At 35.9% G+C, this 15326-nt stretch overlaps 5 protein-coding genes across 5 annotated transcripts; 4 read left to right on the top strand and 1 right to left on the bottom strand.

Annotated features, from left to right (window-relative positions):
• The first annotated feature begins 667 nt into the window (after nt 1-667).
• LOC139100016 (uncharacterized) lies at nt 668-1551 on the top strand. Its single transcript, XM_070652592.1, has 4 exons — nt 668-766; nt 824-1064; nt 1218-1372; nt 1436-1551. Coding segments are annotated over exons 1-4 (414 nt in total). The 5' UTR covers nt 668-750; the 3' UTR covers nt 1438-1551.
• Nucleotides 1552-2127: 576 nt separating this feature from the next.
• On the top strand, nt 2128-4061 carry LOC139100013 (uncharacterized). Its single transcript, XM_070652589.1, has 4 exons — nt 2128-2268; nt 2945-3179; nt 3235-3386; nt 3449-4061. The coding sequence occupies exons 1-4, from the start codon at nt 2253-2255 to the stop codon at nt 3781-3783; spliced, it is 738 nt and encodes a 245-aa protein (XP_070508690.1). The 5' UTR covers nt 2128-2252; the 3' UTR covers nt 3784-4061.
• LOC139100014 (uncharacterized) lies at nt 3935-5470 on the bottom strand. The gene is made up of 4 exons (XM_070652590.1): nt 5313-5470; nt 5038-5254; nt 4822-4985; nt 3935-4378 (listed from the first exon to the last, which is right to left on the bottom strand). Exons 1-4 carry the CDS (start codon nt 5329-5331, stop codon nt 4071-4073), a joined length of 708 nt encoding a protein of 235 aa, XP_070508691.1. The 5' UTR covers nt 5332-5470; the 3' UTR covers nt 3935-4070.
• A 3895-nt stretch (nt 5471-9365) lies between these two features.
• Nucleotides 9366-10983, top strand: LOC139100015 (uncharacterized). The gene is made up of 5 exons (XM_070652591.1): nt 9366-9508; nt 9760-9824; nt 10068-10115; nt 10194-10367; nt 10423-10983. The coding sequence occupies exons 2-5, from the start codon at nt 9762-9764 to the stop codon at nt 10639-10641; spliced, it is 504 nt and encodes a 167-aa protein (XP_070508692.1). The 5' UTR covers nt 9366-9508; nt 9760-9761; the 3' UTR covers nt 10642-10983.
• Nucleotides 10984-13370: 2387 nt separating this feature from the next.
• On the top strand, nt 13371-14894 carry LOC139100188 (uncharacterized). Its single transcript, XM_070652794.1, has 4 exons — nt 13371-13514; nt 13590-13637; nt 13728-13901; nt 13957-14894. The coding sequence occupies exons 1-4, from the start codon at nt 13452-13454 to the stop codon at nt 14719-14721; spliced, it is 1050 nt and encodes a 349-aa protein (XP_070508895.1). The 5' UTR covers nt 13371-13451; the 3' UTR covers nt 14722-14894.
• Nucleotides 14895-15326: the final 432 nt, after the last annotated feature.

Here is a 15326-nt window from a genome sequence, read left to right as displayed (position 1 = left end):
TTGTAATGTTTTTAAATGCTTTTTCAGTGTTTTTCAAATTTTATCAGTGTTTTTACCTCATTTTTTAGTGTTTTTACAGCGTTTCTCAATGTTATTACAGTGTTTTCTGAACAATTTTTGGTTTGAATTGTAAAAATCTGTTAAATGATAAAATTGATAAATCTACGTTCTGTCATTTTTGCTGAATAATTGACATTCAGTTCGACCCCTGGTTATTGTTGAATTTTATTACACCTGGACCCCCAAATTCCATCGTTGAAGATATCCTTGGACAGATTAGGAGGATATTGGGGATTTTTTGAATACAAACTCTTCAATTTGATCAATTTTCCGAGTTTAAAAGTTAAAAAACCACCCCTAAATGTATTTGGTCCATGAAAAATCTACCATCTACCTCAAAGCATATCTATCAAAGTCTCTGACTCAAAGACACCAATAGCGTAATTTCTACTAAAATTCAGACTTACATCAACATCAAAAGAAGTGCAAAAATTCTTATCAAATTGTTAAAAAAACACATGTTTTGATAAGGAAATAAAGCAATTTTTTCTAAAGGTACACAAAAGGTTTTGCGATTTTCTGTTAAATATCATGTCTAACAACTACTTTTATTACAATTATGAGGAAAGATAAAAAGAAAATTAATTGAGTTCCTATATAAATGACTCAAAAGACATTTGACGATTTTAATTGTTTGTCAGTTTTGTGTGATTTTTTAAGGCAGGAATAATAAGAAATTTAAGAAAAAAAATGAACAAAATTTTGTGTAAGTTTAATTAAATTAATATTAAACAAATTTAAATAATTTCAAATTTCCTTTAAGTCCTCACAATCCTCATCAGTAGCTTTATTGTTATTATTGCCGATAATCACTCCGGATATGAATTTCATGACACACACGGACGCTGTTGGCGTTGTTTAAGTGGATCAGATTGTGTCAGATGCAATGAGGACATTTTTCATCGTCGAAGTGCACCGACTACATGGGATAGAACATGTCAACTGCCAACAACAACAATTTGTTCTCAAAATCCAGGTGCTAAATTTCCACATCAAAATATTGCGTAAGTTTTGATCATTTTGGTACTTTTTAGTGCATTTTTGAAATTTTTTTCAAAAAAGGAGCTAATTAAGGCACAATGGTCGGTCGTTCGGTCGATTGATGCTAAAAACTTTTTATCAAGTTTCAAATTTTAGTATTAAATTCCTATTTTTAGATTATATTACATATGTGCATTTGGAGATAGAGCTGTTACAGTACAATGCTTCTGTGATCAAGCCTTTGACATGAGAGAACAAAGATGCGTTCCAGTTGATGAATTAAGAACTATAGCTTGTGACAATTATACAAACATGGATCCAACATCTTGCTGTAAGGAAATTTGACAAAAAATATTGATTTTTTTACTAATTTGTTTTATTTTCTACATTTCAGGATCAGAAAAAGCACATACACAGTGCCTAATTTGTTACAATCTTATGTGCTGCATCTTCATTCATATCTCAATATCATGTACAAATAATAATAAAAGCTTTCATGAATTGAATAAAGATTGTGTTTTAATTATTAGAAAACGGGGCTTGTTTGCTTATTTTGTAGCATTCTTAGGGAGGGGTAGGGGGGAGTTAGGGTAATATTGAGTTTCTTAAGCCAAACCCTCACCAGTTGAGCTCCTTCATCTGGCTATTGATCAAATATTAACTGACCTGGTGCCTGAATCGATTTGAATCTGAAACCATGTCCGACTCACGATGGTCTAGTGTCGTATTTTTGATCGATTACCCAAATTCTGCTATTCACTGGTCCAAAAAATACCCTCAAAAAAGGTCAAATTTAGCTTCTTTTCTCTAATTCCGAATGTCTCTAATTCCCAACCCCACCTCCCCTCCCCTCCCTTTCCCAAAAATTCCAAATCCAACCTCAATTCTCTCATTTGTTTTGAACTTATTTCAAGTCCCGCCATCTCAAAATTGCACATTCCAGAACTTCTTGATAACAGATACAGAACAACAACATCTACTTCCGCTAATAATTAGTAATTTACTAATTTAAAATGACATTTTCTAGCAAAAACAAGCAAATTTGATGTTGTACAAAACAATTATGTCTGATAAGATTGCAAGAAATGTCCACAGCGTATATAAGAAAAGAGCAGGTGCATACAAAAGTCAGTAGAAAGTTGGTGCAACTTCTGCTTGAAAGTTGAACGGAATCAAGGAAAGGGAAATTAATTTAGTGTGTGAAAAGTAGAATGAAATATATTTTAAGTAAGTTTATCTTCAGGCTGTTCATTAACGCGTTATTAAGCTCTTTATTAGGCCGGCCTTGGGTCCATCATTGGGTCGTTCAAAAGGCTGTCGTCAGGCCAATCATTTGGCCGCTAATAAACCGTCCTTAGGCCGTCCAAAGGCTGTCCGTAGACCGTATTTAGACTGTCTATTAGGCTGTATATAAAGCTGTCCTTAAACCGTCTTTAGGCCGTCCAGTATGTTGTTCATTAGGCCGTCCTTAAGCTGATCATTAGGCCGTTCTTAGGATGCCCTCAGGCTATTCATTAGACCGTTCATTTGCCCGACTTTAGGCCGTATTTAGGCTGTCTTTAGGCCGTTCTCAGACAGTTCATTGGGCCGTTCGAAGGTCGTTAATTAGACCATCTTTAGCCCGTCCTTAGGCCGTCCTCAAGTCGTACATTAAGATGTCCATAAGCCATCCTTAGGCCCTTCTTAAGCTGTTAAATAGGCCTTCCTTAGGGCGTCCATTTTGTCATCCTTAGACAATCCATTGGGTCATCCTTAGGCCGATCATTGAGCCGTTCATTTGCCTAACTTTATGACATTCATTTACAATACTCAGATGGAATGGGGTTGATTGGGATGTAGTCTAAACATAATCCATTCAAAATTTCAATAATTATTTGCCAAGTAATAATCTTTTAATTTTTAGTCGCAATACTTCTGTTGTGTTGCTTTGGTCCGTTAATTGCATCACAAAATTCACATTTTGAATTTCATGACTCAAATGGACGATGTTGGCGCTGTCTACCTGGAAAATCATGTGTAAGATGTCCAACGGGAGTTTTTCCATTCAATTTTCCAGATCCATGGAATCGAGAATGTCCATATCCATCAGATTATTGTGATTTATATCCTGGAGCTAAGTTTCCATCTGAAAATATCAAGTAAGGCTTACAATTTAATTTATTTAAAGGAATTAAAATTAAAAATCATATTTAGCTTCTATTGGATATGCGCTATAGGTGAAATTGCATTAGTACAATGTCCATGTGATACAGGATTCCATATGGGAGATCAAGGATGTGTTAATTCTGATGATTTTAGAAATATTGCCTGTAATTCGTATAGTCATACTGACTTTGTGCCATGTGGTAAGTCTAATTACTTACTTTACAAATATATTTCAATAAATCAACATACTTAAATAATTTAGGAACCGGAGGAGATCTAGGTCCAATTCCAACTCCGCCACCAACAAATAACACAACAACTACAACAACAACTACAACCACAACGACCACAACAACACCTACCACGACAACAACAACAACTACCACAACCACACCTCCAACTCCTACCCCACCAGCATCTCCAACAATAACAACAGAAGCTGGTGGTCCAGGTGTAACACAACCAGGAAATACAACAGTAGCTTTACCGGATGCACCAGAGCCATGTGTTTGTGTTGTTTGGTGGCCATGTTGGTGTAATCCATGCTGGAATATGCCATGTCACAGCTGTAATGGATGTGTTGGAATGATGGGATAGATCCATAAAATTTGTAGACATTTCCTTCAAATATTTCATCACAAATGGAACAGACATGATGAGCAACATGGAATCTATGGGTAAGATATATGAAGAACTAGATATGCTGCGCACAGGGGGCGCTTCCAGACTTTAAATATCAAGCAAAAAATTAGAATTAACAAAAAGTTACAGGTTGATTTTTATTAGATTTTAATTAGGTTAAGAGATTTATGTAATAGATATTAAGCCATCAGCAATAGCCTAGAATACTGAAATAAATCATAGCTTTAAACAAATACAGCAGTTCATCTCATACATCCATGACAGTTATGACATGGCATATTCCAGCATGGATTACACCAGCATGGCCACCATGGGAAACATGCACAGGCTCCTGGTGCCGTTGGTGTTGCAACAGTTGTTGTTGAATTCCCTGGATGTGTTGCACCTGGACCACCAGCTTCTGTTGTTGAAGTTACTGTTGGAATCATTGGAGTTGTTGTTGTTGGACTCATTGTTGTTGTAGTCATTGATGTAGTTGTGGATGGCACCCAAATTGTGGTTTCTGATGTTCGGGTTTCGTATTCAAGGATTGATATTCTGCGTCCTGTGGCTGTATTTGAATTAGTATTAGAATGGTTAGTAGTGGAACTAGGATTAGTGGAACTGGTTGGAGTAGTCGACCGTATAGTCTAGCTTGGCTTAACCTGGCTTGACTCAGCCTTGGCCTGGCTTGGTCTGGCTTGGCCTGGCTTGGCCTGGCTTGGCCTGGCTTGGCCTGGCTTGGCCTGGCTTGGCCTGGCTTGGCCTGGCTTGGCCTGGCTTGGCCTGGCTTGGCCTGGCTTGGCCTGGCTTGGCCTGGCTTGGCCTGGCTTGGCCTGGCTTGGCCTGGCTTGGCCTGGCTTGGCCTGGCTTGGCCTGGCTTGGCCTGGCTTGGCCTGGCTTGGCCTGGCTTGGCCTGGCTTGGCCTGGCTTGGCCTGGCTTGGCCTCACTTGGTCTGGCTCCTAACAATCGACTAATCCCACCCAATTCCACTCATAAAACTTCATGCTTACCACAAGATGTGATCATAATTGGTGTAACAAGACTACTGCAGTATGGTGACCATCTGTCAACCGCAACACATTCCTGGGTCTTCATGTTGAATAATGTTCCACAGCGACAGTCAACTGTCTCCAAAGTCCAACTGTTTCTGTCTGATTTGCACCGGAAATAGCGGCTAAAAAATTCAAATTTAGCAAAAATCGGCCAATTTGCAGCACAAAACTCACTCAGAATCCCTCGATGGAAATAAAAATCGTCGATTTTCAGGAGATTGGCAGTTTGGTTCATAGCAAAGATTCGACCATCCAACAGGCCATGGTGAATTTTCATATCTTGGACACTGTTCACATGGCTGATCTGGATAGCATCTCCAACATTGTCCACGAGAGTCCGTAAATTCGTGATATTGACTTGCTGAGATTATTGTTGCTGTTAAAATTAGAACTGAAATTGAAAATTTTTAAAAAATTCAAAATTTTGGTCAAATTCAGCTCAAATTTACTTAATTGCTGAATCTTCATTTTTATTATTGGAACTGACACTTAACAAAGCTGACTTCGTTCAATTATTTACTGATTTTAAATCAAAAAGTTTCTTTCCTTTCCATCCCAGTTAAGTCGCATTGTGTAAATTGACAAACCATGCTATTGATTATTGATATCATTGTTACATTTGTTCCTTCCTGTATGGTATGACGAATTTACAGTTAAGTTGTTTGGTTCCAATTTCTGTAAAGAAGTCATCCACTTTTGTGAGAAGACTGAAGATACCGAAGAGACTGAAAAAAAAACGAAGATGACCGATGATGACCGAAGATTGACTGAAAAAACCGAAAATTGACCGACTGACCAAAAATTACCGAAGATGACCGAAGATGTCCGAAGACTAACCGAAGATGACCGAAAATTGACCGAATATGGCCGAAGATTGACCGAACATTGACCGATGATGACCGATGATGACCGAAGATGACTGAAGATGACCGAAGATTGACCGAAGATTGACCGAAGATTGACCGAAGATGACCGAAAATTGACCGAATATGGCCGAAGATTGACCGAAGATTGACCGATGATGACCGATGATGACCGAAGATGACTGAAGATGACCGAAGATTGACCGAAGATTGACCGAAGATTGACCGAAGATGACCGAAGATGGCCGAAGACGACCGAAGATGACCTAAAACTAACCGAAGACGACTAAATATCAAAATTGAAAGAGTCCGAGAACGAGATCATGACCGCCACTTAGTCTCCGTTTCCATTTCGGTCTCCCTTATCCCATATACCTAATTTCCCATTCATACATCAAGTGCTACACATTCTCATCCTTCCATTAAGGTCAAATCAAATCAAAAATGATATTTATAGTTTCCGTTTGTTGATGATTGCTAAGAACGAAGATAAAGATCACTTAGTAAAGAAAATTCCAGGCTTAATTAAGAAGCTATAAAAATAAACTTCGATAAGATAAGAAACACAATTTTTTGGCAAGTCAGTAAAATACGCAAAATGTCTCACGAGCAGTTTACACTTGATTTTCGCATATGTATTTTGGCCAGCATGTTATCAAGCTACAACAACAATAAAATTGCGGTGTCTTTAATTTTAAGACTTTGGAATTTCTATTGTGTGTGATGACAACAACGACATGTTTTTGAGCTTTATCAGATCTAATGCCATATAAAGTCAGTAGTTTGTGCTGATAAGAAAATTGGCAACAAATAAAATAAAAAAATATTAATGGATATTTTTCATCATAACAGGAAATCAATTGTTTCCGTGACTTTTTTGGTTGTTTTATTGATGTTAAGGTGATTGACTGAGCTAGATTCAGGGAGACTGAGACGAGCTGAGTCGAGCTTAGTCGAGCTAAGACGGACTGAGTCGAGCTGAACCGAGCTGAGATGAGCTGAGATGAGCTGAGACGAGCTGAGAAGATCAAAGATGAGCTGAGACGGAAGGAAATTAGCTGAAATGTCAATAATGATGAAATATCAATAAGACCTGCACGTGCTATCTAATTGAACGTCATTCATTTTACACACAGTGTCATTAGTCACATGGAATTACTTCAAATTCAATTTTTATCAATGAAATTCTCGAAATAGCACACTTGAAAATTCTTATTTAATTTGTCATTATTCTCTAGATAATTCACTAATTGGCAATGAAGTGGTCAACGTCAAGTAGCATTTAAGGGTAATCTGTGGCGTATTCAGGGAAGAAAAGGTTCCTTCCCTTTCGAGCTACGCTTCTGAGGGTGGCCATGGGTCAGCAACTGAACTGAATTACCATTAACAAATGAATATCATACGAATTGTTGATCCGAAAAGCACATGTAGTGTAAAATGCGAAAAATTAGGCCCTAGATTGACTTAACTCTGACATAAGATCGGAATTGTCCCATTCTAGACCTTTACTTTGGACTAACATACTTCTGATGACTAGAATCACATGCTTTGCTGAATTATCAACATTAAACTGACTTGACCCTGACGTCAGATCAGATTTCTCTGATTCCAAACTTTCATCGCTGTCTGTCGTGACCTAATGACTCGAATCCTATAATTGTCCAAGATAACATCATTCCAATTTTACACATCATTTCCCGTCCACACAATCATGTAATTTCACCTCATCATTTCCTTCATTTTGGGTTTTTACAAGCACTAAACTTAGAATCATCAACCTTGAAAATACACACAATACCATCAAGTGCTTGCCCACAAACATATGTCATATCTCCAAAAAAAAAAAAAAAAAATTGTATCAAAAACCAATCAAAGAACCTTCAAAACTACTTACATGCCTTCTTATCAATCACATTTGACTCTGAACTTGTATGATTGGTATAAAGTAACAGCCTTGATGATAAGATAACATGACAAACTACTTGAAAATAGTTTAAAATTCTTGTTGATAAGACAAGTTCAAGCATAAGACTCGATGACAATTGGTTGACGTTGTTTGAATAGTTTGATGTAGTTTTCATTTTAGATAAGGTAAAAAAGGGCTTGGAAGGGCTTTATTGGCTGTGAATCATCAAAATGGAAATGACATTTATGATTTAAAATGGATGATAAATTGGTGTAAAAATAGAACTGATGTGTGTAGCTTTTAAACTGAAATTGATCTTCTTTTCTAGGAAAAATGACTTTGTAGGAAAGACTTTAATGTCAAACGTACGTAAGACTAACGTATTAAGTCAGATTAAATCGCAAAAACTCAAGTATTTTATGGAATGTGTGTCATGAAGTAATGGCAATTGTGACGTGATTGTGTGTCATTGATTGGTGTCAGTTGAGCTCGTCTCAGCTCGGATCAACTCGTCTTAGTCCATCACAGCTCGACTCAGCTCGGCTCAGCTCGGCTCAGCTCGGCTCAGCTCGGCTCAGTCCGTCTCAGCTCGACTCAATCAGCCTCGAGATCGAAACTTCTTAGAATTCTGTTGAAATCTTGGTTCTAGTTCCGGTCTCGATCTTCAAGATTCATCCAAATCAAGACCTTAGGAAACATACCGGAAGATACGCTTATAATGGAACGGAAGTCTTAAAATGCTATTTTTTTATAAATGTTCCCTAACATCCGACAACTAATCCATGACTCACAACAAAATCAATCACATTCTTCTCTTACTTCTTCAATTACAAATCTAATCTTTGGCACTTGTCAATGCCATTTCCTAATCTAAGACATTTTGCGTTGATTAGACTGTTCAAGTTTCACTATTGAGTTCACTTTTAGTTTTGCAAAAACCTTGAGACAATTTCGTTTATCTTGTCAATCGACCTTAAGTTCACCCTTGAAGAATTGATCTAATCTGAAAAAAATTTTGTCAATTTTGATTAAATAAATGATATCCGTTATCAATTCTCTGCCATTATATCTGTCTTAAAAAGGAAGGGGGGGGACGTTCGGTTGTTATGTGATGGATCTGGAGGATGAGGGGATAGATTATTACATTCTAATTGGTACAGTAAGACTACTAAGGAACCTTGAAATGGGCTCTGTCTCAGAGCTGAACAGGAATCCAGGAATCCGTCTCCAAAATGGAGCAGTTTCTGACTTTGGAGTCCATTCGGAGTCCAATGCAGAGCGACTCCTGAATTCCTGCCCAACTCTAAAATCAGAATCTGCTTTATTTTGGAGTCCGACTCCAATAGGGCCAGAATTCCTTGTTTGAAATTTAACAGACCATAAAAGACAAAACAGTGTTGCCAGGCCTCCATTTTGGAGTCTGAATTGACTGGATTCTACTGAAATCGGACTCCACTAGACTCGATTGAACTCCTATAGAGTCGGACTCCAAAATGGAGGCTTGTCAAGACTGTCTTTCCTGTTAGGGTCAGCTACGCTTTAAACAAGTTTATTGAAGGAAATTGATAGGGATGAAGGAGGCGGTGGGCTGCGGTTATCATGTCAAAGAGCCAAGAAGGTCTCAATCAAGTCGATTCTACGCATTAAGCATTACCTAACATCTGAACAGTCCCCCCACAGGAAAGATAATCATTGAGATTAAATAAAGTCACGAGAATTTTTTGATAAAAAAAAATCTTTGATAATTTTTTTAAATCTTGTATAAATGAGTTAAGAAGTTTAGTTGCAGTGGAATCTTTAATGCAGCAAGTCGTGATTTATTGTTCACAAAAAGGATAAAAATTCTATAGGAAAATTATAATTTTGATAATTTGAGGTTAGAATTTGTTGAATAAAATCAAAGTTGGGAGGACATTTGGGAGTTTGGAATTAAAAAAAGTGGAGTTTAGACTTTCTTCAGTTAGTTAGGATTTCATGAAGTCAGGAATTTAATGGGGCGACTCCACTGTCTCCGGATCCCAGTTGAGGTGCCTTCACATCCAACTCTGGTTGAAATAGTTAAAAATTCACAATTTTTGGTATAATCTTTGACATTTTTTAATGATAAAAAATTCAATTTTTCATCAGAAATGAGGAATTTCATCATTTTATCGGTTCTATTATACACAGTCAGTGGATTCAGACTTAATGAGGTGAGTAGACCCAAATAGACACTAAGAAGACTCACTAGAACGTGCGTACCCAAGAGCATGCTCATGATCATCGGTACTCAGGTATTCAAGGTCCTCAGGGTACTTAGGGTACTCAGGGTACTCAAAATACTCTTGAACATCCTTGTCTATTCAGAACCAACTCTTAAATGACTTTTCAACTTGCCCATTGCTGCTTTTTCGCTGCTAAACGACTTATCTATTCATTTCCAATTTCCTCAACAGTTTAGACCACTCGGAAGACTCCATGCATCACCCAGATCAGAATGCATAGTAAGTATACTCAAATTATACCCAAATTTCCCCTAAATTCCCAGCTAACATCCTGTCAAATGCCTTAATTTCCACTAGGGTCAACCAAACGGTACACAACTTCCACATCCAATTAACTGCAATCAATTCATCCTCTGTGAAAATAATATTGGATTAACATTAACATGCAGAACAAGTCATCCACATTTTGACAGATGTAATCATAGATGTGTTGATGATGTTTTTGTCTGTATGATTACAAACTGCGGTGATGTAAGCTTACATCTCATTAATCAAGTCCATAAATCTAACAAAATGTCAATTCCAGGCTCCTACACCACCTCCAGTTGATCCAACAACAACACCAGTTATTCCAACAGCACCACCAGAAGTTACAACACCAGCTGTGATTCCAACAGCTCCGCCAGAGGAAACAACACCAGGAGCACCACCAGTGCCAACAGCACCAACAGCACCAACTGAAGAACCAACAACAGAACCTGAAGTCACAACAACGACGGCATTTGTTATTCCAACTGTACCATAGGGTGGGAGTCATTGGGGATTTTTTGAGGGGGAGTGGGATCGAAAAGGGGTTTGGGTATTAAGGGTATTGAGCTCCCGATGGACCACCTAGCTATGCTTCTGCTGTATCATCCGAATAATTTAATTAACAAAAATCTTTTAATATACTTAATATGTATCTAGTAGGGGTTTCGATCTTAGGATTGAGATGTATGTGAATTTGAGGTCAATTTCAAGATTCAAAACATTCTAATCTAAGGATTAAAACCCCCTAGTGTCTAGGAGTAAGCATCCTTAATAGATTATGTGAATATTATAATTTATTTTAATATATAATTATTAATAAAAATTACAAAAAATAGGATTTTTGATGATTTTTGGAATTTATGTTATCTCAATCTTTGGACAAGAATTGGCAGAACTCCATTTCGTGATTTAAGGTCCATTTATAGTTCAGAGGAGTCCAACTCACGAGTCATACAAACTCTGCTTTGGACATGTCTGATTTTCGAAGTAATTGTTCCATCTTATTGCTCACGTTATGAAGCTTGGGTCATAGGTGTTGAGTGCTGTGTTTTGAGGTCATTAGGACATAATATGTCTTCCTTGTTCGACACATTTACTTACTTACCTGAACCATACTCTGATTTAAAGCCTTAGTAATTACATAAGGCTTTCCACCTGACTCTGTTGCTGGCTCTGTCATCTAGTTTGAACAAATTCCAGTCATACTTCCTTATCTGTATCTCCTTGTTGATGTTTTGCTGACCTTTTTTTTGCAGAAGCTTCTCATTTGAAGGCTAATCATCTGGATTCTTATTGGCTCGTTATTGGACATGAACCATAACTATGTATATTGTAGAGTACATCGAGTCTTATCACTTAGTTATTAATCATTAACTGCACGTGCATCTGATATTGCTTTTATATGTTTTTGTTTACAATTGCAGCTTATTATATGGTCAAAATGATAAAAAGTTAAAGTTGTTTACTTCCGTAGCTGATTATCTGAAAAATTGTATGAAATTAATAAAGTACAAAAAATCATCAAATAAATAAACAAAAATTACAATTATCTTCAAATTAATAAATCAGAGGTGGGCAACCTAAGTGCCACGACACACTAGTGTGCTGCCAAGACCATTTGGAATTGCAATGACTTATGTTGTGAATTAAGCCACACTGCATGACGTGTGCAGCTCTGATCGAAGCTTACAACCAAGTTGTACCGCATCACACAAGTTTCCCACTCCTGCATCTAACATTAACGCACAAAAATCTGCCAAAGCAACTAAAATTCCCAGTCTAAAAATTCTAAAATCTTATACAACATTTAAGCTCCTTAAAAGCACTTCTTATCAACATCAAAACACAAAAGTAAAACTAAACTGATCCCTTTTAACGCACATATCACAAAACACGCGTAAAAAACATTAGCAATTTAGTAAATAACAAGGATTAAAATTGATGCTTAATTAGCTAAAAATGAGGTCAAGATAAAAATTGCGAATAAAAACTTGGATTTTTTGCTCGGGACGACAAGTTTTAGTTAGAAGGTTAGAAAGTGAAGATCGAGGTCTTGAAAAAAAGGGTAAAAAAATTATTGAATTTTTGTAGTGAATATTTGAGGATATTGGAAGGGATTTAGAAGTGATATTTTGGAATATTTGGTGATTTTGAGGTTAGGTTTTGTGATAAAAATGTGGTGATTTTGGATGGACATGCTGTGACATTGGACTAAGTGACTAAGTGACTTTGGAAAAATGAGACCGAATTTTTACAATTCTGAACAAAATGTGACATATTTTGTATGAAAATATTATCCGGAAAAAACACATGGCCGACAATTCGACTGCATAGCAACCTAAATCCAACATGAGGTCGGATTTTATTGAATCTGGCATAAAGACATGAAATAATTCTAGTTAAGTGTTGGATTTTGGGCAATTTTGTTTGCCGTGTGACTTCTGGGTTGCAATAATATGTAGTTAGTATGAAGCCCTTGTTCTATAAATACGAAAAGGTGTCCCTAGGTGTCCCTAGTGTCCATTTTCTTCTAAGAGAAGATGTATTAACTCCTTTACTTTTATAATTTTTCTATGCTAAATTCCTTTTCAATAGAGGACGCATCAGAACCTGTAGTACAGTTTCTTTCCCATTTATGATAAGAATCCACTGATATCCTCTTCGAATTATCACTTATAAGCCAGCTTTTGGTGTCCTTAGTGGATGGTTAGGAGATAATGGACACCTGAAGGTGGTTGGGAGTGAGGTAGTTGGATAACACATAGATTAAGTCAGGAAATTTGAATTTTTCATTCCTAAAACCATACAAAAAATGGAGAATATTCAATATTGTTTGAAAAAATGAGGGGATTATCACATCCTAAACTCTCTTCTCCCCAGAATAGGATATCCAGTGAAAAAGTGAAGTGTATCTCGTTGATCATTTTATTTAGTGTTTTATCAAAAGACAAGTGACCGACTAAGAATCACAGACCTGCACATCATGCATTTTAAATGAACAGGCCTTAATTTTTCCCTTATAACAGAAAGTTCTGTTACAATTTAGGACGAACCCAACAAAAGACTCAAGCTTCGTATTAAGTTTACTTAGAAAATTACGCACTTGAGGATGGGATGGATAGGGGTTTGTGGGGATCAAAGAAGTCAATTTTTTGGATTACGTAATAAGTGAACTATTCTTCCTGATCCATTGTTCCTTCATTATTCCTCAAATTTTCCCATTTTTTTTTTTTTAATTTTTAAAATAATTTTCTAACCAATTTCCTCAATAAATTTAGGAAAAATCATACAAAAAAAGTAGATAATATGAAGATATTAGTAGTTCTAGCGTTAGTCATCTACTCAGTAAATGGGTTCAGTTTTCCAAATGTAAGTGCCAAATTGTACGAAAATTATTAAAAATCCAAACTAAAAATATTCCAAAATTTTCTATCAAATTTAAAGCTTTTCTCAGAAAATGAAGAAATTTCATCATTAGCAACAAGCTGTGTGGTAAGTTTAGTAACTTTTTGGACTTTTGGATTCCAAACTCCCAACAGCCCATCCAACTGTTGATTAACCAATTTATATTTCAATCCACAGGGCGTCCCCGATGGCACTAGACTAGCCAATGAAGATGATTGTCAAAAATTCACACTTTGTGATGGTGGTGCTGGACTGTCCTTGTCATGTAGATCATCTGATCCATATTTCTACCGTTGTAACTCAACATGCGTCAATGACATGTCTGTGTGTCAGATTAAGACCTGTTCAGGGGTAAGTTTGTTGCTTGAATTTATTGACAATTTGTTGACTTTGATTCTGTATTAAGGACACGACCACACCAACAACAACAACAGCTACAGACACCACAACAACCCCAACAACAACTACCACGACTACAACTCCAACGACTACAACTTCAACTCTTACAACAACAACAACAGCGACAACAACACGCTTTGTTCCACCAACAGTTCCAGTCAGTCTTTGTAAGCCATCATGTACTGCTGCAAACTTTCCAGATTATGCTGCTGATCCACTGTGTACCTGCATAGATCGATTTGTATGCAAAGACACAACATGTGCTTGCGATGAGACAATTAGATGTCCAACGACACTTGCTATATGTAGTGGTGCTGTCGCTGATGGTGGATGTGGATGTGCAGATGCATGTTCTTGTGCTTCAGCAGATGGTCAGGATCAATGTACTTGCAAAGATGTTGTATGTCCATTCCCGGAAGCTGATTGTGCTGCAAACTGTAATTGTACCAGGAACTGTGAATGTCCTACTCCTACAAGCTGTAAATGTGCAGCAGAACCCAAACAATGTCCATTTCCACCAGCAGAGTGCTACCAAAAGTGTGGATGCATGACCAACTGCGACCAAACAACATTTACTCCAGATGCTGTCTGCTTTGATACATGCAAATGTCCAGACAGTTACTTGTGTCCATTCAGTAAGAGTGAATGTGTAGCCAAGTGTGGATGTGCTGATAGATGTGCATGTAATGCTGACTCGTGTAGATGTGATCCGGATATTGTTTGTGCAAGCACTGCTAGGGACTTTTTTAGGAATTTTTGGCATCAGAATTGAAATAAATTTTGATAATTTAAAGGATTAAGTTGTGTAAAATGGGAAGTGAAATTTGAATTAAAATTAATTAAATTTTTTAAAATTTTAAAAAAAAATCAAAAAAATTAAAAAAAAATTAAAAAAATTAAAAAAAAATTGAATAAATAAAAAATTAAAAAAATTTAAAAAACAAATTTCTAAAATTTAAATTTTTTTAATTTTTTAATTTAATACAACAAATTTTAAAATTTTAAAAATATAGAATTTTTAAATTAAAAAAAATAAATTTTTAAAATTACATACAATTTATTCTTTAAACTTCCAAAAAATAAATTAAATTTTTTAAAATTTCCTTTTTTATATTTTTAAAATTTCCTTTTTTATATTTTTAAAAATTTATTTTTTCAAAATTTAAAAATATAGTTTTAAAATTTAATTTTTTTTATTGAAAATACAATTTATTTTAATTTAAAATTTTTTAATATTAGAAATTTGTTTTTTAGATTTTAAAAATTTTTTAAAAAAAAAACAAATTTTAAATTTTTAAAAATTTTAAAATTTCTAAAAAACAAATTTCTGAAATTTAAAAAAAATAAAAAAAAAATTTAAAAAACTAATCTTTTAAT

Source organism: Chironomus tepperi, unplaced genomic scaffold (genome assembly GCF_022539635.2).
Source record: "Chironomus tepperi strain 1889 unplaced genomic scaffold, CSIRO-AGI_Ctep_v1 contig_58, whole genome shotgun sequence".
NCBI classification, from domain to species: domain Eukaryota; kingdom Metazoa; phylum Arthropoda; class Insecta; order Diptera; family Chironomidae; genus Chironomus; species Chironomus tepperi.
This window is presented reverse-complemented; position numbering and strand designations above follow the sequence as displayed.

Excerpts from the sequence above, each read along its gene's own strand:
- LOC139100015 (XM_070652591.1), top strand. The coding sequence starts at position 9,762 with ATGAGGAATTTCATCATTTTATCGGTTCTATTATACACAGTCAGTGGA. Across the intron at positions 9,825-10,067 it reads GTGGATTCAGACTTAATGAG|TTTAGACCACTCGGAAGACT; the intron begins GTGAGTAGACCC and ends TTTCCTCAACAG. Across the intron at positions 10,368-10,422 it reads TGATTACAAACTGCGGTGAT|GCTCCTACACCACCTCCAGT; the intron begins GTAAGCTTACAT and ends TGTCAATTCCAG.
- LOC139100188 (XM_070652794.1), top strand. The coding sequence starts at position 13,452 with ATGAAGATATTAGTAGTTCTAGCGTTAGTCATCTACTCAGTAAATGGG. Across the intron at positions 13,515-13,589 it reads ATGGGTTCAGTTTTCCAAAT|CTTTTCTCAGAAAATGAAGA; the intron begins GTAAGTGCCAAA and ends TCAAATTTAAAG. Across the intron at positions 13,902-13,956 it reads AGATTAAGACCTGTTCAGGG|GACACGACCACACCAACAAC; the intron begins GTAAGTTTGTTG and ends TTCTGTATTAAG.
- LOC139100013 (XM_070652589.1), top strand. Across the intron at positions 3,180-3,234 it reads TTTCCATCTGAAAATATCAA|CTTCTATTGGATATGCGCTA; the intron begins GTAAGGCTTACA and ends AATCATATTTAG. Across the intron at positions 3,387-3,448 it reads TACTGACTTTGTGCCATGTG|GAACCGGAGGAGATCTAGGT; the intron begins GTAAGTCTAATT and ends TAAATAATTTAG.
- LOC139100016 (XM_070652592.1), top strand. Across the intron at positions 1,065-1,217 it reads TTTCCACATCAAAATATTGC|ATTATATTACATATGTGCAT; the intron begins GTAAGTTTTGAT and ends TCCTATTTTTAG.
- LOC139100014 (XM_070652590.1), bottom strand. Across the intron at positions 4,986-5,037 it reads TTTCCATCGAGGGATTCTGA|CCGCTATTTCCGGTGCAAAT; the intron begins GTGAGTTTTGTG and ends TGAATTTTTTAG. Across the intron at positions 4,379-4,821 it reads AATTATGATCACATCTTGTG|CCACAGGACGCAGAATATCA; the intron begins GTAAGCATGAAG and ends ATTCAAATACAG.